The sequence below is a fragment of the Daldinia loculata genome (genome assembly GCF_022478755.1).
Source record: "Daldinia loculata strain CBS 113971 unplaced genomic scaffold F4817scaffold_19, whole genome shotgun sequence".
NCBI classification, from domain to species: Eukaryota; Fungi; Ascomycota; class Sordariomycetes; order Xylariales; family Hypoxylaceae; genus Daldinia; species Daldinia loculata.
Window position 1 is genome coordinate 296,642 of NW_026054873.1, and position 25,620 is coordinate 322,261.

At 47.9% G+C, this 25,620-nt stretch overlaps 8 protein-coding genes across 8 annotated transcripts; 3 read left to right on the forward strand and 5 right to left on the reverse strand.

Annotated features, from left to right (window-relative positions):
* Nucleotides 1–272: 272 nt before the first annotated feature.
* On the forward strand, nucleotides 273–3,064 carry F4817DRAFT_335161 (Metallo-dependent phosphatase). The gene is made up of 3 exons (XM_049302993.1): nucleotides 273–717; nucleotides 808–2,177; nucleotides 2,233–3,064. Exons 1-3 carry the CDS (start codon nucleotides 703–705, stop codon nucleotides 2,498–2,500), a joined length of 1,653 nt encoding a protein of 550 aa, XP_049159911.1. The 5' UTR covers nucleotides 273–702; the 3' UTR covers nucleotides 2,501–3,064.
* A 140-nt stretch (nucleotides 3,065–3,204) lies between these two features.
* F4817DRAFT_74989 (uncharacterized protein) lies at nucleotides 3,205–4,323 on the reverse strand. The gene is made up of 2 exons (XM_049307859.1): nucleotides 3,501–4,323; nucleotides 3,205–3,427 (listed from the first exon to the last, which is right to left on the reverse strand). Exon 1 carries the CDS (start codon nucleotides 4,121–4,123, stop codon nucleotides 3,587–3,589), a length of 537 nt encoding a protein of 178 aa, XP_049159912.1. The 5' UTR covers nucleotides 4,124–4,323; the 3' UTR covers nucleotides 3,205–3,427; nucleotides 3,501–3,586.
* A 925-nt stretch (nucleotides 4,324–5,248) lies between these two features.
* On the reverse strand, nucleotides 5,249–7,037 carry F4817DRAFT_335163 (Nitroreductase). Its single transcript, XM_049302994.1, has 3 exons — nucleotides 6,061–7,037; nucleotides 5,411–5,992; nucleotides 5,249–5,342 (listed from the first exon to the last, which is right to left on the reverse strand). Exons 1-2 carry the CDS (start codon nucleotides 6,589–6,591, stop codon nucleotides 5,675–5,677), a joined length of 849 nt encoding a protein of 282 aa, XP_049159913.1. The 5' UTR covers nucleotides 6,592–7,037; the 3' UTR covers nucleotides 5,249–5,342; nucleotides 5,411–5,674.
* A 1,850-nt stretch (nucleotides 7,038–8,887) lies between these two features.
* On the reverse strand, nucleotides 8,888–11,056 carry F4817DRAFT_75015 (uncharacterized protein). The gene has a single exon (XM_049307860.1). It carries the CDS (start codon nucleotides 10,812–10,814, stop codon nucleotides 8,979–8,981), a length of 1,836 nt encoding a protein of 611 aa, XP_049159914.1. The 5' UTR covers nucleotides 10,815–11,056; the 3' UTR covers nucleotides 8,888–8,978.
* A 667-nt stretch (nucleotides 11,057–11,723) lies between these two features.
* F4817DRAFT_75017 (uncharacterized protein) lies at nucleotides 11,724–12,301 on the forward strand. The gene has a single exon (XM_049307861.1). The coding sequence runs from the start codon at nucleotides 11,921–11,923 to the stop codon at nucleotides 12,212–12,214; it is 294 nt and encodes a 97-aa protein (XP_049159915.1). The 5' UTR covers nucleotides 11,724–11,920; the 3' UTR covers nucleotides 12,215–12,301.
* Nucleotides 12,302–13,924: 1,623 nt separating this feature from the next.
* F4817DRAFT_335174 (FAD/NAD(P)-binding domain-containing protein) lies at nucleotides 13,925–15,693 on the forward strand. The gene has a single exon (XM_049302995.1). It carries the CDS (start codon nucleotides 14,155–14,157, stop codon nucleotides 15,520–15,522), a length of 1,368 nt encoding a protein of 455 aa, XP_049159916.1. The 5' UTR covers nucleotides 13,925–14,154; the 3' UTR covers nucleotides 15,523–15,693.
* Nucleotides 15,694–16,010: 317 nt separating this feature from the next.
* Nucleotides 16,011–21,780, reverse strand: F4817DRAFT_364584 (uncharacterized protein; the record flags this gene model as incomplete). The annotated part of the gene is made up of 7 exons (XM_049306770.1): nucleotides 21,391–21,780; nucleotides 21,299–21,339; nucleotides 20,821–21,242; nucleotides 20,315–20,662; nucleotides 19,974–20,265; nucleotides 19,499–19,848; nucleotides 16,011–19,432 (listed from the first exon to the last, which is right to left on the reverse strand). The coding sequence occupies exons 1-7, from the start codon at nucleotides 21,547–21,549 to the stop codon at nucleotides 16,011–16,013; spliced, it is 5,034 nt and encodes a 1,677-aa protein (XP_049159917.1). The 5' UTR covers nucleotides 21,550–21,780.
* Nucleotides 21,781–23,142: 1,362 nt separating this feature from the next.
* F4817DRAFT_335177 (tRNA methyltransferase complex GCD14 subunit) lies at nucleotides 23,143–25,065 on the reverse strand. Its single transcript, XM_049302996.1, has one exon. The coding sequence runs from the start codon at nucleotides 24,931–24,933 to the stop codon at nucleotides 23,401–23,403; it is 1,533 nt and encodes a 510-aa protein (XP_049159918.1). The 5' UTR covers nucleotides 24,934–25,065; the 3' UTR covers nucleotides 23,143–23,400.
* Between the last annotated feature and the right edge of the window lie 555 nt (nucleotides 25,066–25,620).

Sequence of the window (25,620 nt, forward strand, 5' to 3'; positions counted from 1 at the left end):
TTTATTGGTAAACTTCAAGGCCTAGATTCTTCCATCTGATATATTAAATATTTACATAAAAGCAGTGAATGCTGTTGATTCGGCGAAGATTGTGGTGAGCTGTCATATGAATGGCCTTAGCTCCAACGTTCGCTGAATATACATGTGCATAAGGATAAGGAGAGGTGCATGTGCCCGTTTGGTACTTTGGCGTCAAGTATATATAGTAAGTGTCTAATACAAGATTATACATTTAATTGAGGTACTGGAGGCTAGATCCGGGAAGGGATAGACATATCTTGGCGTGAATTGGTCGCGATTCCCCAGATTATCGGGAATACTTGGACCGGGGTCTGAATTTCTCCTTCCCAGTTGTCGTAGCTTTTTAGCTTTTTAGCTTTAGGTACATACCGACATACCGACATACGACATACGTACAACCTTGGGTTGCTTTAACAACTTTCTTTTCAACACCACATATTGACCACATATTCGCCACATATTAATATACATGAAATGACAGAGCATTAAACATTATACTGCTCAGGATATTCTCCAATCTTTCCTACCGACGACTTTGCAAAGTTGAAGGTCTGAACATATATTATTTAGATGCGCACGGCTGAAGATGATTGGCCCCTGGCGTCCATCACTACGACATCGCTACTGTGCTAACACACCGTATCTACCTGAGTCTAACCGACCTTATCCATATCAAACATCATGACGCGACGGATAGTAAGTTGCCTCTATGTAGATGAGCTGCTCACCGCATGTCTGTCTAGATAGGTACCCGTCTAGAAGGCTAACGATACCGGTTTTGACTAGGTGCGCACCATAACCCAGCTCGCTGCTGCCGCCGTATTCGCATTCTTCGTCATTTTCCTCTTAGATCGAAATTTCCGACTTCTACCTAATTCCGTCCATGAGTACATGCCTCAGCACCATCATGGCCAAGTCGTCACCGATATAACAATTACGCAATGTTCCAAAGTTAACCTGTTTTCATCCTGCAAGCTCGACCCTGAATCATGGCATCGGGTCGAGAAGAATCTCTATTTAGACAAATCATGGGTCTCCAAGGCCTACATTCATGTCCAGAGAAAGAAAGAGGAGGAGCTGAAAGCGGAAGACAAGGTAGTCGTGGGTGTCACAGTGGGTCGACTAGACCCTTCGACGGGAGCCAAGGGGCAGACGGGTGAAAAGTGGGAGTCTCGTCCAGCGGGCCTATGGGTACTACGGTCATCTAAGCCGACGGCGAGTGATTCTAAGAAAGCTGTTACGGCGATAGATGTTCTCTTCGGTGACGACGCTGTCGAGGTTCGAGACGGGTGGCAGTTCCAGAATACGCCCTTGTTACTTGACGTCGGGCCAGATATACCGAGTGCCCATATCACCGTCCGACAGGGAAGTCAGGTTGAGCCTATAAAACCCCAACCACGAGTGAGGGACAATGGAAAATTCAAGATAATGCAGCTGGCAGATCTTCATTTGAGCACGGGCGTCGGTCATTGCAGAGATGCCGTTCCAGACGAGTATGAAGGTGGACCCTGTCTGGCAGATCTGCGGACTCTAGATTTCGTATCCAAGTTGCTGGACGAAGAAAAGCCTGATCTGGTTGTCCTTAGCGGTGACCAGGTGAATGGTGATACCGCTCCCGATGCGCAATCGGCTATCTTCAAATATGCGCAATTACTCATCAAGCGCAAGATCCCTTACGTATCCATATTCGGTAACCATGACGATGAAGGGTCGTTACCCAGAGCTGGGCAGATGGCGCTGATTGAACAATTACCGTACTCGTTGTCTGTCGCCGGACCAGACGATATCGACGGGGTTGGTAACTACTTTATCGAGGTCCTTGCCCAAGGGAGCTCGAAGCATTCCGCTCTTACGGTATACTTGCTTGATTCTCACTCATATTCTCCGGATGAGCGGCAGTGGAGCGGCTACGACTGGATCAAAAAGAACCAAATCGATTGGTTTAGACAGACTTCGGAGAGCCTGAAGAAGAAGCATAAGGAGTATACTCATATCCACATGGATATCGCCTTTATCCACATTCCTCTCCCGGAATACAGGGATCAGGAGTCGCAGTACGTAGGCGAATTGAGGGAAGGTGTCACGGCCCCCAAGTTCAACTCCGGATTCCGCGATGCCTTAGTTGAGCAAGGTGTCGTCATGGTTAGTTGTGGACAGTATGTATTCCCCATACCCCTTTTTTCTACTACTGACTAACGTTTAATCCTTAAGCGATCATGCAAATGAGTATTGCATGCTATCATCCAATAAGGAGACGAAGAAGCCCGAGCTGTGGATGTGTTATGGTGGCGGTGCCGGATTCGGAGGATACGGCGGTTATGGCGACTTCGTCCGCCGGGTTCGTTTCTTCGACATCGACATGAACGAAGCCCGAATCACAACATACAAGAGACTTGAATACGGCGATACCGTAACTCGTGTCGATGAACAAATCATCGTCGACGGAGGCAGCGTCATATCACCTAAGAATCAGAGCTGAGTACATAAATCATGGGAGGATTTCGAAATTTCAAGTTTAACTTCACGACGTGATGCTATCTCACTCTACCCGCTCTTCGCGCGACGGAGAGCTTGGATGACTACTAACTCACGATTTTGGACTACTTTGGATCGGGATGGTATTCTACGACGTAGCGACGGCGATGACTTTACGTCAGCGCACGAAAAAGAAAAGGGATGCACAGGGCGTTTTGGTGCGACGATAGAGATGGTCGGTAGGCAGGCTATAGTGTTCGCATAGTTCGTGTATTATACGAGACGAGGCGGACGGGTAGCGTATATAACGAGCGGACACCAAAATTAACGGTTGCGGATTTCTACTCCTACGCCTTGGTAGAGTGCTCTCTAGCTTAAGTGCATATATTCGCCCCCTCTCCTGATTAGATATCAAGGCTCGTGGTTAACGTAAATACAGTAACATAGCAAAGAAACTACGGCGCCATCGTGCGGTAATGATATACTAACATATAAGTAGTCCTAGAGGGGGACCTATTCTATGAGGACATGCCACATTAAATCATAGCATCACCATACTAAAATAAAGGGTTAAATTACATCAAGGCTAAGCAATTTCCAATGGCTTCTAGGTGACTTTAAGTAAGTATAGTGGCGTGTAATAAGCGAACAAACGAACAGGCACAGAGGAATTGCATGCATAGGTAATAGGGGGCTTATGTGTGAGGTGAGATTTTCATTATCAGTTCCTAGGTGCCTTGGCTATGTGGCAGAGACACGTTACTTTCGTCTCTTGCTATGGGCGTAAGTAGACTAACTGACTGGCTGGCTGGCTGGCTGGCTACTCTAGGTAAAGGTAAGGAAATAAACTGCTGGGTGTTGGGGGGTGATATGAGAGCGGTTCTTAGTAGTACTTCTATCTTTTTTCTTTTTCCACTTATAATCTTTCTATCTAGATGAGTGAGAGCCGTAGTTAGTATCGCGTGGTGGTGAGTGTATATGTAAGTGGGTGAAGTACTACTGACCTTTTCTTCATCTTTTTTCATTTCAACTCATTTCAACTCATCTCATCTCATCTCATCTCTCTCGCCCCCTCCCCTTTCCTACTCATTCATTCCCTCCTCTCCTCAGTCCAATACTCCAGATCGCTCACCGCATTCTCGATTCCCCGCCGCACCACGCGCAAGCGCACAAACCGAACCGCGAACCGGCGGCAAGGCAGATCCTCCATCTCGTCCGAGACGCCCTCGGCCGCTACCACCCTCATCGAGTCCCAGAACTCATCGTCAAGCGGGTCCAGGCAGTCGGCGCCCTGGATCCGCGCCTGCATGAACAGCGTGATCATGTACTCTGCGCGCGGGCAGCGCAGGGAGTACACGGGCTCCGGGGAGCGGTGGCAGATGGGCGATAGGGCGCCGGGGGGCAGGGCGCGCACGTTCAGGAGGAGCTTGTCGACGAGGGCTTTGCATTCTTGCGCCTGGGCGCGCTCGCTCCGGCGGGTCGGCAGCCCGGGGATGGGGGGGGCGGAGCTTGGTTTGGGGCTGTCCGGGGTGTCGGATCCGGATCCGGAGCTCTCGCTGATGGACTTGTAGTTGACGGTGCTGGAGCCGGGGACGACGACGTAGCTAGATCGCCAGCAGATGGACATTTTGGCGGTTGTAATAATGGAAGCTTGATGCGAGGTTCTTGAAAGAAGGGGGCGGAAAAAAGGGGGTAGGTAAGGTACCTAGTTATGTGTTATTTCTTTGAGACAGGCCTTGGGAAGAATGATTGATTGATTATCTGACTTTGCTTTTACCCTTGGCATCGTCTTAAGGAAGAAGACAGACACTAAAAACCTCTTCTTGTCTGACGGTGAGTAAGAGTAGGAAAGAAAAGGGACAGAAGTCAGGGAACTGGCCTTGTTTATATACTATTCCTGAGGGTAATTCCCCCCCCCCCTCAAGGGACTCGCATCACGAACATTAACAGCGGAGCACAGCCCATAGTCTGCAGGTGTGAACGAGCAGAGACTTTTACTAGCTCCGTGTTCAGGCCCCGATTTTTTTAAACTACATTTCGGAGCTTGTTTGCACCCACCTCCGGAGGAAGGGGCCCGGGGCTGGCACGGAGCTCCGTGGTCTATTATTGGTTGGAAATGTGCTTAGACCGGGCCCGTCTCCGCATACCTACCTAAGGTAAGTATTTCTATTCACATAAACAGCTTGTTTGCTAGGTGCTGTTTCCTTCCCAAGGTAGGAATAGTTTAGTTATTACTCGAGTTTGATGCTCAGCAGTAAGGCGGAGTTTTCAAGGGGTCCGCTTCTTTAAGGGTGAATAGGATTTGAGGGGAAACAACCCCCCTATTTAACGAGATCTAGACTCTCATGGATAGACACATGGTTGGAAAGCACCATTGTGTTACTGGTAGCACATTCCTCAAATAATTACTTGTATTCCTCAAGTCACATTAAGCTCAGTCATTCTCGAAGCCATAAGGTATCTAACAGGTAGGCAACAGTTGGTACCTTAGGTAACCTTCTCACTCTGTGAAAGGCAACTCAAGACATACCTACCTGATGTTACTCTAAAAGGTATCCAATATATTTCGTGTAGGTGTTACATACATAATACTTATAAACTTAATTCTGTCGTCCCTCGCGTTTTCCCGTCCCGGGTCCTCCCGTCCTTGGGAGCTGAGGCTGACTGACACGCGGCCATTTAAAGGGCCTAGCTATTTCATGCAACTAATTTAGTTTCGACGTCAATTTCTAGCAAGATCCTTACTCAATATCCTAGAGGTAGTTATAAAGGCGCTTATTATATTTATTCCGACAAGCATCACTTATATATCATAGAGAATGGCTACGTATTATCTAACTCTTAAGGTACGTAAGTATGCTATTCTACCTACGTATATATTCGGTGCTTGAATTGCCTCTAAATCACTTTATAGAATAAGTCGATGACCAAGTCTTCCTTTTGGTTGGTTTTACTGATTTATTTATTCTAATTGGTGCTGAACGCTTTCAAGGCAGTCTAAGGAACTCTTGAGCGGCGGAGGCTCGAACGAACCGCCGCTTCCTCTGTCTGTCTACAATAGCTAGTGTCTATGAGTTCTTTCTTTCCAAGAGCATTTCCCCTACGACCTCGTCATACATAACACCGTTATAGGTTTGAGGATATATATAAGGTAGTTAGGGGGTGGTTGGTATTGCGTTTAAGCACCGAAGACCTTGAGGCGGTCCTCGATGGGGAGCTGGTCCTTGGGGCCGGGCTCGCCGGCGCGGCCGCCGAAGACGAGCTGGGCGTTGAGCTGCCAGTTGTCGGGGATGCCCCATTCGCTGGCGACCTTGGCGTCGATCAGAGGGTTGTAGTGCTGAAGGTTAGCACCGAGACCCTCGGCGGTGAAAGCGGTCCAGATCGCGAATTGGATCATGGCGTCGGACTGTAGCGCCCAGATGGGGAACTTGTCGCTGTACAGAGAGAACTGGGTCTGCATCTTGTTGACAACCTCCTGGTCCTCGAAGAATAGGACCTATTTGTGTTGTTAGCGACCCCTGTTATGCTAACATATTGGGGAATACCAAGAAGGGAGGGACTTACGGTTCCAGCACCAGCCTTGAATCCGTTCATACGCTGAGCGGTGTGTTCCCAGGCGTCAGCGGGGACGATGGTCTTGAGGATCTCGGAGGTGATATCCCATAGCTTGTCGTGGTCGGCGCCGAAGAGGACGACAACACGGTTGGACTGGGAGTTGAAAGATGAGGGAACCTCCAAGATGGTCTGCTTGACGATCTCCTGGATGCGTTCCTTGGAGGTAGGCAGCTCCTTGTTAAGAGCGTAGTAGGTGCGGCGGTTCTTGATGAGGTCCAGGAAGGACTCGGACTTGGTAGGAGCAGCCATTTTAGGGGTAGTACTGAAGCGTGCCGAGGGCGTGTGGGTGGTCTTGGCTTGGGACTTGGGAGGTTGGCACTGGGAGGCGCTGGAGGTGAACAATGATCTCTGGGAACAGGTTGCTGCGAGAGTCTTGAGGGCTAGACTTGATGTTTTAGGTGTGGTGGCCGAGGTTGTGCTGGTGCTGATGCTGAGTCTAGAGAAGGATAAAACAGCTGAGGTGACAATATGCGGGCGCATCGTGGTCTATTTATTATACGGGAGAGTGGCTTCCTTACTCCCTACTTATATGCTTTGGGTAAGTGCTTCAGGTAAACATATGTTTATGCTAATGATCTAAAACAGAAAGCCCGAGGCGTGCTAATGTATGATGCACTGACAGAATGTACTAACAGAATGTACTAACAGAATGTACTAACAGAATGTACTAACAGAATGTACTAACAGAATGTACTAGAGGGCGAATGGCTGCATGAACAAAGAGGAAGGAAGTGTCCAGAAGCAACGCTATGGTGCCCCCAATATGTATCCCTACCTCCTTAGCATGTGTCGCATGCCCCGCCGACGCAATCGAAATCCTATCGCATAGTAAAAATCGACAGAGGGGTAGAGGTTGAGGTACATTACTTGCAAGGGTGCGAGGTATGGTACTAAGTATTACACACAGCATGTCAGATCGACCCCACCAGAGTTGATCATTTCTACTGCTGTATTTCTAATTACTTTTTGGTAAACTGTCAAGTCTCAGAGGGAGTAATAGTATCAGATTGATGAGGCATACTTATGAGTAGTATAAAGTATACTTTACAATATATAACGTTATACCTTTTTATATAACACTGAGAAAAGCTATAGAAGCACGTCTCAAATTGTATGTTCATTATCTCTTTTGTCTGGTATCTTACGAATCTGCGAATCTACTAAACCGGTATCCACCTCGGACATACCTAGGTTAGGTAAAATCCTTACTACAAAGTTGTGCTTACCCGTAGTTATATGTATCGATGTAGCGTAGCGCAGCGCATATAAGTGGGCGTTATAGGCAGTAAACTACAGGTCAAGTTTCGGTAAGCGCTACGGGGTGGGGCCAACCTGCTGATGATACAACGCCGAACCTGAACTATCTCTGCTTACACATCTATTCATAATCCTCTTCACTGGTTTTAGTCTTGATTTCCAAATCATTTGAAATCCATTTCTAACAAACCTCGAGTCCTTTTCGAGTCAAGCACAGCCCATTTTCGAATCCATGCATCCCGGCTTCTTGTCATTCCCAGCTACTTGATTCGACAGAAAATGGCGATACCGCAGATTTATTTTGTCCCATCCCATTTCCAACAAAAACTTACTACTCCCCCCTCTTTTTTATTTATTTGCTTCCGTTCTTTTCTTAGTAAAATGTGAGGCTCTTTTCTTATAACGTGCTGCACCAAAAAAGGCGATGTTCCACGCGATTTTACCCCGCGCTTCATCTAAAGTCGACTATTATCGCCTTATTAGCCGCCTTCGCGCGTTCGGCACTCGCTTGACGTCGCAACTTGTGTAAGGTATTGGCTATCGGCGCTTAGTTCGATACTACTCGGCTTGTTTTATCTCCATTGCTCTACATTGGTCTTGTCGCTAAAACAATATATTCTTAATTTCTGCTGGGCTTCGTCGGCGTCTCGGCGGTGAGTGCGGCCGCGAACATCGTGGTCTAAGTATATATACTATCCACGCGGCAGTGCTGCTAACCTATAGGCACACAATTCGGCATTAACACGCCAAAACACAAATGCATTTTCTGTAATACGGCCCGTATATTCACACGACATAGTACCTGGTTAATATATACCTTATAGACTGCCGCCTACTTTTGCGGCAGAATTAACGCGGTTATAAGGCTTTGCAAACAAACTCCCGCGTATTACTTCGTACTTAGCCGAGCAATTACTTTGAAGAGCCTATCCGAGATGCATCAGCATGTCAGGAGGCTTCTTTCTAGACGCCTAATCGCGGCGTGGTCAGGAAGCACAGCGACCCCACGGCACGGCACGAGGCACGAGGCACAACCGGTTTCCGAATCGGGCAATTTTCCTTGCCTCTGACCTATCCCGCGTCGAGTTGGCTCATGTCTCTGGTATCACAAGGATTTGCGGATATCAAGCGTCTTACTAATACCCGCCATGCATTGAAGCTTTTATAAGGCTAACCCATCGAATCGTGACAAGGTGAATGTTACTAGTTATTCGGTATCGTAATTTATTCATATTTATATACTCTATATACAGTTTAATTCTCCACGGGCAAAAAACGCATCGTGTAAAGCATCGCATTATCTTGCAGCTTTTACCTAGGTAGGTACATATCGAGGTCCTAGCATCCTTTCATGCAGACTCCCAAGCCGCCAAGCCGCCAACTAGTAAAGAAATGCCCTCCCTGTAAATCGAACCTAACCAGCCTAGTCTTGCCCAGCTCGCGCAAACGCCCAGCCTCTAGGCATCTTATAACACCGCATGCTATGAACAATAAAAACTTTTGTAGGCCCCTAGATTTTATGGGACCTGCCGAGCGACCGTAAGTCTATCCCCATTATAAGCTCACTCCCCCAAGTCTACCAATAGAGCCAATAGAGTCAGTCATTGCCATTACCACGTCTCGGTAATGTACTGTCCGACGTCTCTTTTCAACTCCCAGAATTTCTTTGCCTCGTCATACTTCAAGTTGCCCTTCTTCACGGCCACTTTAATAAGCGCCTCCTCGACACCTTCGCCCATGCCCTTGGAGCTGCCGCAAACGAAGACGCGTCCGTCAACCGAGTTGATGATAGACCATACAAGGTCTGCTTGATGGCTGACCTCATCCTGGACATAACGGCTCTCGCCGCGTCGGCTCTGCACAACCTTCTTCACTCTATCCTCGTGGACACCCCACTCTCCACCGTATAGCTCATCCACGAGAGAATCTCGGACACCCTGAAGTACCCATACCTTGTTGGCACAGTTAGCATTCTTCAGGCGGTGCTGAACAAAGCCACGGAATGGCGCGATGCCGACGCCGGCCCCAATAAGGAGCATCGGACCATCAGACACGAATTCCTTGGCTAACGGGTTCGCCATAAGCCCCTTGAACATCGGGACGTACAGCTGAGGAGCGCTTTCCCCTGCGCGTTGGAGCTCCAAAAATTTGCGACATTGGCGTTCGAAGAAGCCAGAACCGACGCCCGTTCGGCAGCCCGCCCGCCAGTCAGGCGTCTCTTGGATGGTGACGGCTAGCTCAATAAGGCGGTGCTGCTTTCCATCGCGAATCCCATAGGACTCATGGGGGTCATTAGAAAGGGAGTAAAACCGCGGCATCAACTGCTGGAGCACCGAGAACAGCAAATCTAGAGGTGGCTTAGCAGAAGGGAAAGCACTCAAAAGTTGAGCAAGAGAGATGTGCGGGCCAGTGCGCAAGTCGCAAAAGACACCCTGTCCCTGACTAGAGCAGAGGAACATGAGGATCTTCTTCTCGTTAGGGTCGAGAGCGTGCTCAGCTAGAATTCGCAAAAGAGGCTTGGTGGGTGGGTAGGACTGGATATCGGAGCACCACGTAAGCAAATCCCGCCGGGTGGTAACCAACTCGCGGGCCTGATCCTCGCCCCAGACAGTGGGCCATCGGCCACGAGTAGTGCGCAGCAGGACGGGCTTGTCCCGCAAGTAACGCGGAACCAAAAGCAAGTCGAAAACCTGATCCACGGCAGCCGTATCGTTTGGCGCAGAGACACCAATGGCACCTCCGACCTTGAAGTCTACGCCTTCTCCGTGGGGATAGTCGGTAATGTCAAGATCGAAGTGATACGTGCGTTTCTCAGCTCCAGGCCGCGTCAACTCACGGGTGTTGTGAATTTTGGCAGGGAAGACATTGAAGGGGTGGTGTGGCTGGACGAAGGAAGGAGGCTGTATCGAAGTATCGAGGTTCTCGAGGCTAAGGTTTTGGAGTTTGGTCTCGAGGGTGGGAGAGCTGCCTTGGCTTCCCAAAGACACGGCCGAGTCGGTTGGCGATGGAGTGCCCGAGACACGTCGAATGGACTGAAGGAAAGTGATCTGCTCCGGCATGTCCGCAATCTTAGTTAAGACAGTAGGTATCTCATCAATCTTCAAGCCCAAAGAGCGAAAGGCATCATTGTCGGGAAGGGGGACTCGTTCGTACTCGATTCCCTGCTCTTTCTTCTGTTCATTCATGCAACATCCGCCACCACAGCATCGATTAAGCAATTGCTGTGTAGATTCGCCTGTGATTCTCTGCACGTCTGCTGGGCTCTGTGCAATTAGTCTTGTCGAGGCACGCCGCCTTCGAGGAGTCTCCTCTGGTGCCTGGAGCTCATCTTGATCTTCAGAGTCCTCAGAATATGTGAGGGACGGCGCGATAGAAGGAGTGAGAGTCTCCTCCTCGGACACGTAGCCGGATGTCGAGTCGACGGGCTGTTCGACTCCAACCGACATAGTCACCGAATTATATCAATCCCGTAAAGCTTTTTCAAGAGGACTACCCGTCGATCAAATTGGCCGCAACTAGAGTAATAAAGCGAAACTATGACAGATAGAATCAACCACCTTGACGGCGTTCGTCGGGAAATTGATTGGTGGGGGAGGGGTCAAGAAATTGGAGATGACCGTCTTTTTTTCTTCTTTCCCTCTTTACGCGTCGTGTTGCCGAGGAATTATCGACGTCCGTTTTTTTTGGAGAATATGTTCTGGGGTGTCTCTCGAAGCAAGGTGGAAAATGTGGGGGTTCCCAGAGGTGTGGTGATATTTAAATGCACCACAAAGAACAGCAAAGACACCTTCTGTTTTATAATTATATCGAGGTTGTGTGGCCAACCAAATTAACAATGTGAATAGCGAACAGTAGGAAAAAGGACAGACTCGTAATCGAACCGTGAAAAGGGGTAGAAAAGGAGAGTTGTACGATAATATCGTGACACTAATGAGGTCGTTTGTGGAATTAGACCGGTTAGTAAGTAAATTTCTTCAGAAGGTGTCGATCTGTTATATTTCAATTATTTTTGTTGAAGTGATGATGACAGGGGGGGGATCCCAAGGGGAAAGAAGGGGCAAAAGCGAAAAACCCTATCAGATGGTCAGATTGGCACCTGCAGCAATTAAAGGTGGGACGGTAAATGCTGGCCGGGTTTCTTTGATACTGTGTACCTAGGTACTTAGTATTTTGCGAGGTCGCACAGGCTGACAGGCTGAAGGATAAACTCGGTGTCACTGTCGATTGTTAATCTATCAATTGTTAATTCGCGGCAGGCTTTGCCCCGTGAGTTAGTAAGTTACCTAAATATTAATAATACTTATTTAACTATCTCCTATTTTCATGTCAGATTAGGTATGCCTTCGTAGGTACCTATATTATTGCTTATTTGTCTATTATCTATTATCACTAATCTATCTACCTCGGGTATCACTTAACTACCGATTATGCCTAAACCTTCCCTCTTTGTTGGGTCGACATGCTTAGCGCTACGATGGCGACGGCGAACAATGATAGGAGAGGGGGAATGATATAGCGGCAATGCTCATCAACTTCTTTTTCTCGCGGCAGTATGATTGTCTTGCTCTCTTGCTCAATTATTAAAGCTACACTTTCCTGGTTGGTTCGTCAAGAATTGCACAATATTTCATCACTTGACCATCTGGCTCAATGGTATTGGTCTGAATCTGCTGCTGCCCGCTACCCCGGATCGTCTTCCTCCAAAAAATCGGGGCCTTCTCACACCGAAATATGCGAATACGGTGTCATCATTCGACATGATCTAGCCCAGTTTTCTTCCTCGGCTGCAATCCAAGCCAAAATAAGTGCAACACCGGCTGAGAGGCTTGGTGGAGTTGGCAACTGAACGCGACGGGGCCTGCGGGCGCACTCTGCCGACTGAGAACCGTTCTTCCGTGCCAAGTACATACGATACTAACCCTGTTATGGTGTGGTCATATAACCCGTAATCCTGGACAACGTTTTTCTCTTGCGATCGATGCTTTACTATGTAAATCTAGCTAAATACCGTCAAGTCGTATTAATTGGCATAATAGGAAACCGTTAACGCCTCTATCAATCGGTGAAACGACGCAATTGCAAATAGTGACGATATAATTATACAGTTGAGACATTTTGATCTATTAACGTAATGGGGGCTGTTGCACAGTCCCGCGTTTACACGGTTCTGGAAGCACAGTGCCTTTTTACTGTGAGATAACCGACACAAGCGATATGGGGAGCACAGCATTGCTTTGAAGGATTGGGGGATCGGGGGATCGGGCGGGCAGTAATCTAATCAATCAAACAACTAACTCACCACAGCACAGACAGCACAGACACAAACTCTTTATCAATCTGATCAACGTGTTTCGCCGATATCGGATCTTACAGCGTAGGTAAGCGTACCTAGGTAATCCACCTTTTTTTACTTTTCTAATGATCAAGGTTACATTACATACATAGGCGGCTTACCTAAAGTAATGTCTCAAAAGGAAGCAAGCAGTTTCGATCAGATAAGGAGCTTGGACCTGAGCCTCGTTTTTCAATTACCTCATATCCAATTCCCCGGAAATGAAGCCACGTACCGACAAAATTAAAATACTCCGTAGTCGTACCTAGGACCCGGCATCCGACCTGGGTTTGCATTGAGGCTCAATATCGTGTAGATTCAATACATATCATCAATCGACAGTGCCTTTTCAGGTGAGATGACATGAGCGCCTCGCTCCGTTTCGAAACATTCCATCTATCGTACCATACCCCTGGATTCGCCCACTGTTTCTACACCGCGAATCAAGGCTGAGGCTGACATGGAAATTTCCATCTTTCGCTTTTTTTCATTTGCTTTTCTCGCTTAAAGAAAATATCCCGGCCTCAACAATTCCGGATGCATTGGCTGCCGGTCACGCCACGACTGAGTACTGCAGCTACAACATGCATACATATGTATCATAAGCCTGACGAGAAATCCACTTGTTGGCTCTGTCCCAATCATCAGGGGGCTTTTGATCTGATAAGATTTCCGCAGATCATTGGCAGGCGTATGTATTTATTTTGGGAAACGCTTCATCGTCCACCATGTGGCATTGCTCCATATACATAACAACCGTAGTAGCTAAACTGGAGAATTCGGTTTCTCGAAGAGTCCTAAGCCACTGGTTCTATTTGTACATATGACACTAGAATCGTGACGAAGCTTACATTCGCATTTCCCCAACTAAACCCTCAGGCTAGCAAACGCCCTTTCACATGCCTAGAAGTCGTACAAGTCAACCCAAAATACCGGTTCACTACCTATCGGCAGAACGGAACGTATTTCTATGTGCAACAAGGTCTTATCTTAGGGGCCTTAACACGGTGCTACATATCCGGGTTAATCCGGATGCTCCGATGCACTAGGTGGTCTATTTCGAGGGGAAAGGGGCTCGTCCCTATATTCTTGAACTATCGAAATAATTCACAATACCTACTACCTATCCACGGTTCTAGAGGTTTTTTTACTTAGACAAGTCGAAGTAATAATGGCCGATATGCTTAAAGGGAATTAGACCAGTTATGAGATGTTATCTCATCTAACTCTCGGTGTCTATTACAGGTAGGCATCCTATCTACATTGTGTCACTCCCTTTTTGAGAGTCCCAGGACACAATAACTGCCTTAGGTATGGGCATATACCAGTTTAAGTATGTCTTCAGTATGCCCGAGTCTCGCAAGTTATCGCTATGTTTGGATCTGACAAGAGAGACCTAGTGACGTTGTTGCTTGCGCGTTCAGGTTATCTCACAAAGTTTAAATGGCTATTATATGTCAGCATCCCTTGATATTTGCGTGCCATGGCTGAATTCCATGGTTGCAATCATTATTCTAACAATGGCGAAGAACCGGATTCAAGTTGCAATTGTAGGAGGCGGCATCGCCGGCCTTGCTCTCGCGGCGGGCTTGGTTAAGAAACGGCATATTGATGTTCATGTCTATGAGTCGGTCTCGGCTTACAAAGATATTGGTGCGGGCCTAGCCCTTCACCTCAATGCTATTAAAGCCATGGCGCTTATCGGACCTGAAGTAAGACAGGCGTACTTTGATATGGCTCTGTCTATGGGCGACGAGAACCAGGAGATGGTAACCGAGGTAATTCTAGGTCAGGGGCCACATAAAGGCCAGCTGGTAGCGGAACTTGGTAGGGCGAAGGGAAGAAAGACAGTCAGCCGAGCTGACTTACTGGAGGGCTTTCTAGCACTAATTCCAAAGGAAACCATCAGCTTTGGTAAGAAACTCGTCGATGTTAAAGAGCAAAACTCCAGCAAGCCTAATGTCCATCTGACCTTCCAAGACGGAACCGAGGTCAAAGTTGACTGCCTCCTAGGGGCAGACGGAGTACACAGTGTGACCCGTAGCTACCTTCTCGGGGCAGACCATTCCGCTACGTCGCCTAAAAACCATGACAGGTGGCAGATTTACCGGACTATGGTGCCGACTGATGAGGCGAGGAAGCAGATCAACCCCAAGTGGACTACGAATGTTCCCATTCTCCTCGGACCAAGAGGCCACGTCAACTGCATCCCATTAAATAAGAACACACGTCTGAGCGCCGGCGTCGCTGTGCGTGGTGCCTTCTTCTCGACGATCGACGGCTGTGCTCCACCGCTCGACCCAGCCTTGTACGCCGACTACAGCGAAGAGGCCCAGCAGATAGTGCGGATGGTAGCCAAGGATACAAGCTCATCCTGGACGGTAGCAGACCACGACCACGCGCCCTACTACGCACGGGGCCGTGTCGCTATGCTCGGCGACGCAGCACATACCGCGATGCCGTTCTCCGGTAACGGTGCAGCCCAAGCTCTCGAAGACGCGGCTGTGCTCGATTACCTCCTCGCTCACGTCGAGCGTCCGGAGCAGATCGAGCATGCTCTTCGGGCCTTCGACGAGGTCCGAAGGCCTCGGAGCCAGGCGGTTGTGGATCTCGCGCGCAAGTTCGGGCGGGTGTATGCGTATGCTGAGGACGGCATGCATGAGGATCCGGCGAGGATGATGGAGTTTTTTGGCGAGATGGCGGCTTTTACGAATGAGTTTGATGTTAAGGGGCAGAACGAGGCGGCCTTAAAGGCGTTTGTGAGATTGGATATGGATAATGGGGAGACCGATGGGAAGGCGAACGGAGTTGCGAAGAGTTAACTGACTTCCCACCTAGACACATATTCGATATATTCTAGTTATAATACTACATGAGCACAATATGGGTAGGCATAGAAAGGAACCGAAAGAATGTCTAATGAATTATTCGGTTTGAATGTAAATATTATTTCATTGCGCTTACAAAAGATTTCCAACTACATTTATTCTCCCTTTTCTATACTAACCCAGCCCTATAACGCATGCAAAACCCAAACTAGAATCCCGAATAAAGATTATACAATACCCAAGGAACAACATCTCGCAATGACCAGCATATTCATTTTTCGTCCAATCGTACATCTAAATGTTCCGATGATCCTTTATTTTTTCTTAACCTTTTTTTTTTTTTTGTACAACTCGACACGATATACGAACAAGTTATATATATATATATATATATATACCTATATACCCATTAACCTTTATACCCTTATTCCGAATTAACCACCCCCATCCCATCCCAACCTAACCTAGGTATCCTAACCCCCCTAAGTCGCCGGCGCAAACCTCTCCCCCGCATCCGCCAACCCCCTAAGCTTGAACGCGCGCAGCGACGTTATAGATTGCATGGAGACGTGACCGTGAGTATGGTCGTGGCCCGCAACGCTTCTCGCGCTAGATCTTGACGTAGATCGGACACGCGAGTTTGTAGTAGACATAGACATAGACCTAGACACAGACACAGACGCCGACCTAGATATAGACGCCGGTGCGTCGCTGCGCGGACGTCGTGTGTTTAGCTGTCCCATCACGGAGCTTAGTGCCGCGTGGGCATTAGTCTTGGGGTGTCCGGGTACGGACGGTGTTGGGTAGCCGCCGATTACGGGGTAGTGCGGCAGGTGTTGCGGCTGCTCGTGATGCGGCGGCAGGTGTGGCGTGTGATGGGCCGTGGAAGCGCTCTGTCGGCTGTGAAGAGTTCGGGATTGGTTAAGCTTGCTGAGGAGCATCTCGGCTGATGACGACATGCTGTTGGATGGGCGGCGGACTAGGGATGTAGAACGGCTGGATCCGCGGCTAGACGGGGGTGTAGGGAGTCTGGTAACGTGGCCGGCTAGATCCTTGACGCTGAGACCTGCCATCATGGCGTTCATCTCGGGGGTGTCTGCTGGCGGCGTGTGGAGACCAGTGTGTCCTAGAGCGGACCTCTGTAGCTCTTCGAAGCTCATGGGCATCGGAGGCATCTTGCTGAGCCTACGAATTGCTTTATTATTCTTCTCTACGAAGCTATTCATAGCTAGTAAAGAACCTGCATTATCCCGCATTGCGACTGCGCTCGCGTCTCCCGAGCTCCTCCCTCGGGCCTGGTGTACGGCGTTTAACGTGAGAGGTTGCTGCGGCATGCTTGGCTGGAATTCGATTTGTGCCGAGCCTAAGGTTGCTCGTACTTGAGACATGACGCGGTCGAAATCGACGTTCTGGTTGGGATTAGCACGGGACACGTAGTATGACGATTGCTGTCCCGCTGTGAGAACATCGGCGGCGGCTTTATGTGCCATGATAAACAAACTTCCATCCCAAATGCACCGTCGCACGAGAGCCCATCGGGTTCTGGCGGGGTTGCGCTCGAGCTCTGGCCTGTATACTGAGCACTGGGCAAGCTGGGCATAGAAAATCCCTAGACGACGTGAAATTCGCTCGAGAATCTGGAGAAGGAAGCTTGAGAGAGCTGTGAGGCGATTGGCATCGAAATCCGGGTCCTGCATCTTGTCGGACGAGCTATATGTGCTCGCAATACTGTCAAAAGCGTCCATGCCAGTCCCTATTTCTTGGCGGAGATCCTCAAGCAATTCTATGTCTAGCTCTACACTCTTAGCTGCGTAAGCGAAGACACCACGCTCGTGGAAACGGAGGGCATCTGAGGTGCCGCAGATGAACTGGCCAACAAGTGCTACTTCGTTCGTACACTGTATAGCATCCGAACTAGTATTCGCACGTGCGACCGCTCCCAGCACGTCTGGTAGTTGGATATTTGCTCCAGAACCACCCGCATTAGCGAGGCTAAATGAGAGCTTGAGTACCAGTTCCTGTAGCTTAGCACCGAACAGGGCGGTAAACCCCCCTTGTAGTAATCTGCTCTGGTAACCATAAAAGGTGCGAATAGCGATGATGTTGGGTAGGTCTTCACGGAGCCAGATATTGGAAGACCCAGATGGGTCGTAAGCCGAGGATGATTTCGATGAAGCACCCTGAATTTCGTACATCTCGATTTGATGTGCCACCAGCGTTTCAACCGTGGTACGTAGATAACCTGCCCACAGATCATACAGAGCAGACATTTCTTCCTCGCCACCTTGGTAATCGGGTTTTGGTGTTAGGTGTCCGACGAAATACTTAGTCAAGAGACTAGAAACTTCAGGATTATTGGTATGAGCTAGATTGTCAAAGGACTTGGAACAGTCTACGCCAGCATTAGACTTGATCATTTGTATGCCTCCTGGGTGCATAGGGCCAAAGTCTGTGACGTCGTATACGCTCCCGTGAACTCCAATCCACATACGGGATCCCGGCCTATGACCAGTATGCTGGGCGAGTTGAGATAATGGAATTGTTGGTAGGTTGCAAGGGAGGGGCTTAGGGGTCATGAAAACGTCGAGCATGAATCGTCGCTCCGCGAAGGCTTTATTGATGATAAGGTCGACGTTTTCCATAGTTGCTGTGCAGTGAGTATAGATTGCTTTGCGGATTCCGTTCATCACGGAATCAAAGACAGCAACAGAGCCGCACACGTAGAGGTACCCGCCTAAACCTCCCTGCTTTTTCGACATGACGAGATCCGATATAGGGGCACCTTGCTCAACGATTAGAGTATCGATGTAGCGAGGAGGGATATGCTTCTCAACCAGGTCGTGTGTGTGCGGGTCGTAAGCGAGGCCGCGGGAATCCCTCGAGAAGGCTACGTGAACTTCCATAAAATCCGCATTCACGTACTCTCTCAGCTCATCCTCAAAGCAAAATTTCTCGCGCGACTGAACACCCAAGTATAAGTGATTCTTGCCTCCAGACAAGCCACTGGTATTCAAGCGATATTGCCAGAAGCTTCGGAATGGAGCGATTCCGCTGCCACCGGCGAAGAATGCACAGGGGGCCATATTATCCAAAGGCAGATGGAAAGCCAGAGGCCGGGATACACCGACAAGGATCTCGTCGTCAGATACCATATCGTCGGATGGGGGATGCGGGTTAAAGAAGCCACTTGAGACGCCAGCACGATTTATGTCATTCTGCTTGGAAAATGTAGAGCAAAGTTTGTACTCGGCACGCGAGATGGCCAAATCAACAGTGCTTGGGAGAAGCTCGTCTGTATAGCTGGCTATAGAGTATGTGCGAGGCACTTCGACCGGGATGAGATCGGCTAGCCATGAAAGGTTGTCGAGGTTGAATGCCTTATCCCATATTTGCGCTGGAGTATCCATAAGTGCGCCCTGCAGTAAATCACCTAGCGAGCCTCGGACGGGCCATTCGTCAGTGGCTAAGACTTGAAGGACGGTGTTCGAGGAAGCAGCAACGAGGCCATGGATTTTTAGGGCGAGCTTCTTTGTAATGGGTGCTAGATGACCTCGACGAAGTATATCGGCCACAGTCAGCTTCTTTGCTGTTGTTCTTCTGACAGACGCTAGATGCTGCTCGAATCGAGACCATGTCCCGGTAACATCAACCGGATCGTCGATACGGGTCTCCAATCCTAAAGCGGCGGCAACCTTAGCACATTCTTCCCAGCTGTTAAGGGGCATGACTGCGAGACGGTCTCCAGCCATGAAAGTGATTCCCGTATCTTGGATATCCAGAGTTACTAAGGCAATCGATCGCGTGGGGTCGGAGTCGACATGGGATCGATTCAGGACTCTGGTCACATAGCGGCATTCTTCGAAGGTACCTCTCATCTGATGTGGCTCGACCGGCAGACTCCCACCTACATATCACACACAGCGTTAGCTTCTGGGACGAAATTCTCTTTCTGAATTCATCCGTGACTTACGGTATGGTTCAAGACGTTCTTTCATAGCATCTGAAAACTGCTTGTGGGTCTCTTCCCATGGACGCGACGCATCTGCAGCGCCAGATAGGCCGTTCGTTTCAGTACGTCCTGTCTTCGCAGCGATCTCCAGAATACCGAAGACTTTGTAACGATGAGTGCCCATGAAACCCCGCTCGCCTGTGTATGCCTCGATAATGCCATCCAACACACCCATCAGTCGTGGATCGCCAGACTGCTGGACAAATTCGGGGATGCGGTAGTGATACTCAATGGCAGCAATAAAGGCTCGAAGGTTAGAAGGAAGCCAGGCCCTCAGATGTACGCCCTCTGCACCAAGGAAGGATGTGTATCTATTAAGAATGAGCAGCTGTACCTTTATATTATAAATTGAAAGGTGTGGGAATAAGTATTGAGACTAGTTATCCCAGTAGCAATATTACCCCTGGAGTCCTTTTCTCATGGTTGTCTAACTTACTTCTTCCGTCCTAGAAATGCATCCATGACCAGATAGGGCGGGAATTGCAGACCTGAAGAAGCTGGACATCTCCTGGATAAAGGCGCAGAAAATTTGGCCCAACGAACCCACTGGTGAACCGGGACGTAGTTCTCCCCCGAGTTCGGGTTAACATTGATAGAATGAAAAGCGTTGGGCATCCGTTCCAGAATTTCCTTCAGTCGAATCATCTCACGGAGAAGTCCTTCTACGTTCCTGTTCATGACGTGCTCTTGACACGCAGCAATTGCGTCTGGGCCATGTTGGAAGGACGCTATGAAAATCAATATTTGAACAGAAAATGGATAGGATGCTATGCTTACCTGACGTTTCAGCGCAACCTTTCAGGAAAGCTACCTCAGCTTTCTCACCAAACATAGGCCAACGAAGATCTATGTTCTCAGAGCGTGCAATATAGGGATAAGTTGAGGTAGGATCTCGGATCTTGATATTGTAAGAGGACTGGTCGGGGAAGGTAAGATGAGGGAGAGTCCGGCCCATGCGTCGTGAGATCTGGTAATACGGCAAAGCTACACACCGCGGGATACCAACCAACTCCTCACCAAACTCATCGCCCATTGGGACGTTAGGCCTCTTCTTCTTAGTACGCGTAGAAGTAATACCGTCGCTACCATCATATTTTTCTTCGAAACGATATATTGAGCATATCACTATGGAGTTCAATGTTAGTATTCATAGAGTATAAAAGAGGTAGGGATATGTGTAATGAAATGTAATCCACGAGTATATGGCCCTTTAAACCGTGCCAGTTTTTCGGTGTCTAAAGCAAGGAGTCAAGGGGTAACAAGCCACTATAACGCATACTTACTCCCTAAAGCTACTAGAGCTGCCCACAACGCTTGGTCCGGGATCACCTCTTTGATTCCTTCGACGAGGGGAAGCGCTGCAACGGATTCTTGGACACGCCCTCTTGCAACGCAACCGGGCATACGCTCGCAGAGATCGGCCCATACCCGACCGGGAGTCCTTGCTAATGCGCCGGCGGCCTCTTCGTAGTCCGGTGGGCAGAAACCGTGCTCTGCACTGAGATAGCCGTCTAACCAACCAGTTTTTGGGCCGATCTCCTCTGCTCTCAGCATAACCTGCCTTGCTGGCGCGCCTAACGCTACGGCTAGTAAATCTTGCTCTCGAACGTTGAAGGCATCGAGCTCTGCTTGAGTCTTGACCGCGTTAATTTCCTGGACCGATGGAATATTTGTATAAAGCAACTGATTTATCGATTTGCGTTCTCTACATAAGCTATTTTTAGCTGGTGTAAGTCAGTCAGTCTATTCTCAAATTCGTACCTCATCCGGAGCCATTCCCCGGCATCAACGCCCCGCGGAATCTATTGCCATTAGCTGATTATCGACGACTTTAGGCTTACAACTTAACTTACATCAAAGGCTGCATGAAGGTCTACTGGTTGGCTATATCCTGAAAAGGCACAACCTCGAGGTCCCATTCGACTATTACTTCTGCTTCTGCTTGAATCTGCGTGTCCTACAGGACATCTTCCTCCAACGGAGCCAGAGACTGGACACGAGTATTCTGACATGACTATTATATCGGAAATATGGGTATAAAACTTGTCAGTATCTTGATCCGGACTAAATTTGGAACGATCGTAAGGCCGCCAGGGCAAAAACAAAAACACCACCAGGGCAGGCTGAATAGAGAACGGTTATTCTTTTTCTCGTGGAAGAGAATATTAAGCACCAAGTGTGTAGTTGAAGCAAAGATACGGTGGGATTCAATGGAATTTCCGTAGACTTAACAAGATCTAGACTTTGACCTGGGTGGAGACATTTTACCGACTAGAGTAACCAGTAAGAAGCTTGATAGCTTGACGATACCTGGTAAGACGTAATGTATATTAGCGGCGGTGATGCCGGTGTCACATAAAAAGATAGACCAAGATCATCTCCGTGCGACGCGTAATCTCCTATACTCTAATAAGGGGACGATGCCATCAGTTAAGGACCAGTCGAAGCGAAACATGCCAAGATAGGAGTAACTTTTATGGGTTGAGGACTGGGATGAAACTTGGCGTCCCATAGCTATAAAAAAAAAATTTCCAGTCTTTACTGGAGAACGATATAGATCTGGGGTCTAGGAAGACACCTGAACAACACATTTCATTTGGACTTTGCGGCGGTTCAGCTGTAGTTGCCATCCTATCAATGTCCTGAGATTCTGCCATACGACGAGACTCGCGGCTTAAATTGCCTAATCCAGCTCCGTCGCGGATAGGCTGTTCGCAGTCTCTTCCAATATTCGAGTTCAAGGATGACAACATGATTTAAGGTTGATAAAGGTCGTATGTATGTTAGCGATATCTTGCTCAACTGACCTACTGGAGAACTGTATATCGTGTTAGGCACTTCAATTGGCCTTCAATTATACAGCCTAGCCTCTCCTAACTCCCTAGAGGATGCTAAGTTTGAAATGAAAGAGTTTTGAAGACGGCAGGTGTAATTCTAGAAGTTGAATACCAAGGCGCGGATCCTTCCTTTAAAAGAAGTAAGGCAATTACAGGGGTCAAAAACGTATGCCATGTAACTCCATTAATGAAACAGTGCTAGCCTCATTAAAGAGCCCCATTACCTAATGATTAATGGCATTTCTATGCTTATTATTGGCTTATTCTAGAGCTAGTACTGTGCACGGTTATTATTGCACATGGTACCTGAAATGTTTCGCGTCGTACTTGTGTTACTACCTTAAGGTTATGTAGCTTGCGGCTACATAATGATCTTCTGATCTTCGTCTAGTTATCATGAATACATACCTCATAAGTAGGTACCTACCTAATCTCATAATTTGAGGCGTGTAAATACACGAAATAACACGTCAAGAAGAGTGTAATAAGACTTATAATAAGCTTCAATGTTTACGTTATTCTGTATCAATATGGCAATGTCAAGGGTTCAGTAAAATCTAGAAAAAGTTGGATAGGTACATGCTAATATTAGCACCAGCTTGCCCCTTTCAGATGTTTTGGTTAAAATACTGCTTCACAACCTAGGTAGTGGCGATTTCGTGCAAAACTAGTCCATGTTGTCGATCAAGCCGCCTGGTGAAACGATATCAATCCCAAAAGCATCAATTGCCAAGCTTAAATTAGGTAACTTTTCATATAGGTAGGTATGTTTTAAATGCCTGATATACTTATCTATTAAATTCTTGTAACTTGTCGTGGCTGTCGTGATATTTCCAAGAAATCACACAAGGCGCCATTTAGAGTAAAGTCACAAGGTTTTACTCTTTAAAATATACAAGATCTTGTAAGTAGAGGTCTATACATATTAGAGCATATCGAGACAAGTATGAGTTCTTATCATATTGAAATAATGACCATATAGGCCGGGGTATCATATGCTTTATATATATATCTTAAATTTTCCACCTATGGCGTTTTACTCTTCTTTGGTAAAGGGCGCTCAGCTTCGGACCTGCTATCAGTATCCTTCTTCCTCTTCTTCCCCTGGAGTAATTCTCGCTTCTCTTGTTTCCGTGCTTCTTTATCTAATTTTCCGATGACCTTGCTCTCCTTGCCGCATGGCCAATTTTCAAAAGCTGCCGCTTCCTGTGCTTCTGTCCAGTCCTGCGGCAGCAGTGCGAAGACGAGATATGAAGTATGCGTCTTGATCTCCGGTTCTGTCCGATGAATCACTCTCCCTACCATCCAGGGTTTAACTGATTGAGCATTTTCGGTGCCATTGCCTAGCATAGATGTTTTATTGCCGTCGATAGGATTACTATCGGCCGTCGCCTCGTCATCTTCACCCATCTCAACATCGTCGTCACGAGATTGACCGCGAAAATTCTTGATTCGACCTTCGACTTCCTGTAATTTGGCGATAGCCTCTGCAACATTTGCTGCTGTCTGGCTCGCGTTTCGATCCCCCGCAGGCAAGTTTAAACCAATCCGCTCTCGCATGACATTTATCCTCCTATGTGCAACTTCAACCATTTCGATTTCCATCCAGCCTAAGCGGCGCATGACGTCAATAGTCCTAGTAACCTGTTCAATGCACGGGGAAAAAGTGCAAAGATAGGCAGTCCGATCCGAACGAAGCGGGGATTTCCATTCAGATCCAGCATCTTCAAGATTATCTAGCCCGCAGCTTGAGAGTTGAGACGGTGTTGGTCTGCTTCTCGCTAGATGGGGAAGTGCCTTCCAAGGTGCTGGTAGGTCGAGGAAGATACATTCAGCTCCGGGACTTTCGCCGTCGACAAGAAAGCCATCATTATAGACATCTCTGTGGGTAATCTGAACGATTCCATCTAAGCGATGATCCTCAATTTCCTTTTGCATCTTCTGATATCGATCTTGGTTAAACTCGAAACTGAAAACTTTGCCCTTCGCATCGTATGCGCCTTTGGGGTAACCATTATAAACGGCCCTAGCGGAAGCGTGCGTAAAACTGCCGCTCCCTGCTCCGGCCTCAATTATCTTCATACCAGGACGGGCGCGGATCCGGTGAAGAATGTAGCTGTAGTCAGGCGTATATACTACTTGAGTTCGATGTGGTAAACCCGTTGTCCATAACTCAGGGGTAGGAGGTAGAATGTGGATGAAACCACTCGGCGCCGTCTTGACGTCCTTGGTTTCCGCTGTGCTCGATACGACACCCTCTGTACGATTATCTAGCCCCTCACTATCTGCGCTACGTTCAAGTTTCAGCTTTCTACCTCTAGAACCGGTGTCCACAACCGAGGCGCGTATCTGCGAACCCCAAGGTTTATCGAGTAAAGTTGAATGTGGAAATGAGCCAAATCGCGTATTTAAAACTGGCCCTTCAACATATCCGTCAGTTGTACCAGAAGCCTCTCTTAAGTAAATAGGCTGAATGCTATCTCGAGATAGATGAGCTAGAACCAATGTATTTAATGTCGTCCGAGGACCAGGGTCGAGAAATGGCGAGACAGCCGACATATTAATGTATTTCGTTTCGAGTATGTAATAAACTAGCTCACAATTGACAAAAATGAGGTGTTGAGGTTGCGTATATGCATAGTAGACGAAGAATTGAATATCTGTTGAGTTTCGAGGCTAAGAAAAAAAAACCTGGGTAAGGCTGAGAGAACAAGGGATGGAGGGGCACTTTTGGTAATCGATAGCGTTATCTACTTTGCGGTATGAGATAACTAGAGGGGTAGCGGAACCTAGAATACCGATAATCTGTATGTACATAATGTACTGCGCATCAACACAAGCAGGGGAATAATGTTCCGAATAATGTTCCTAACTTCAACAAAAGTTGAATCTGAGAATTGATTTTCGTTTGGTAGATCCTAGACTAATTATATTTAGCTTAATAATAAACCATGTTTCAATTCTGTGCAACTAATAATATGCTTATTTCCTAAAAGGAAGGCGCTCTATGTGTGGCACTATCACATGGTGAAGGTACGAGGGCTTAATTTAGCTGAGGCATTGTGGCATGTACTTTTTCTGCAGTGCCAACCCAAATTGCGACATTGTCTCTGTGACTCAAAAATAGTCTTTTGCATCTTTTGCATAGCTGACTCCAAATTATTTATGACAAATCCCCCCCCTTTGCTTCTACTCTCATGTATGTTCGTCTTGATGAACTTCCTCTTCTTTAGAGTATCAAGGCGG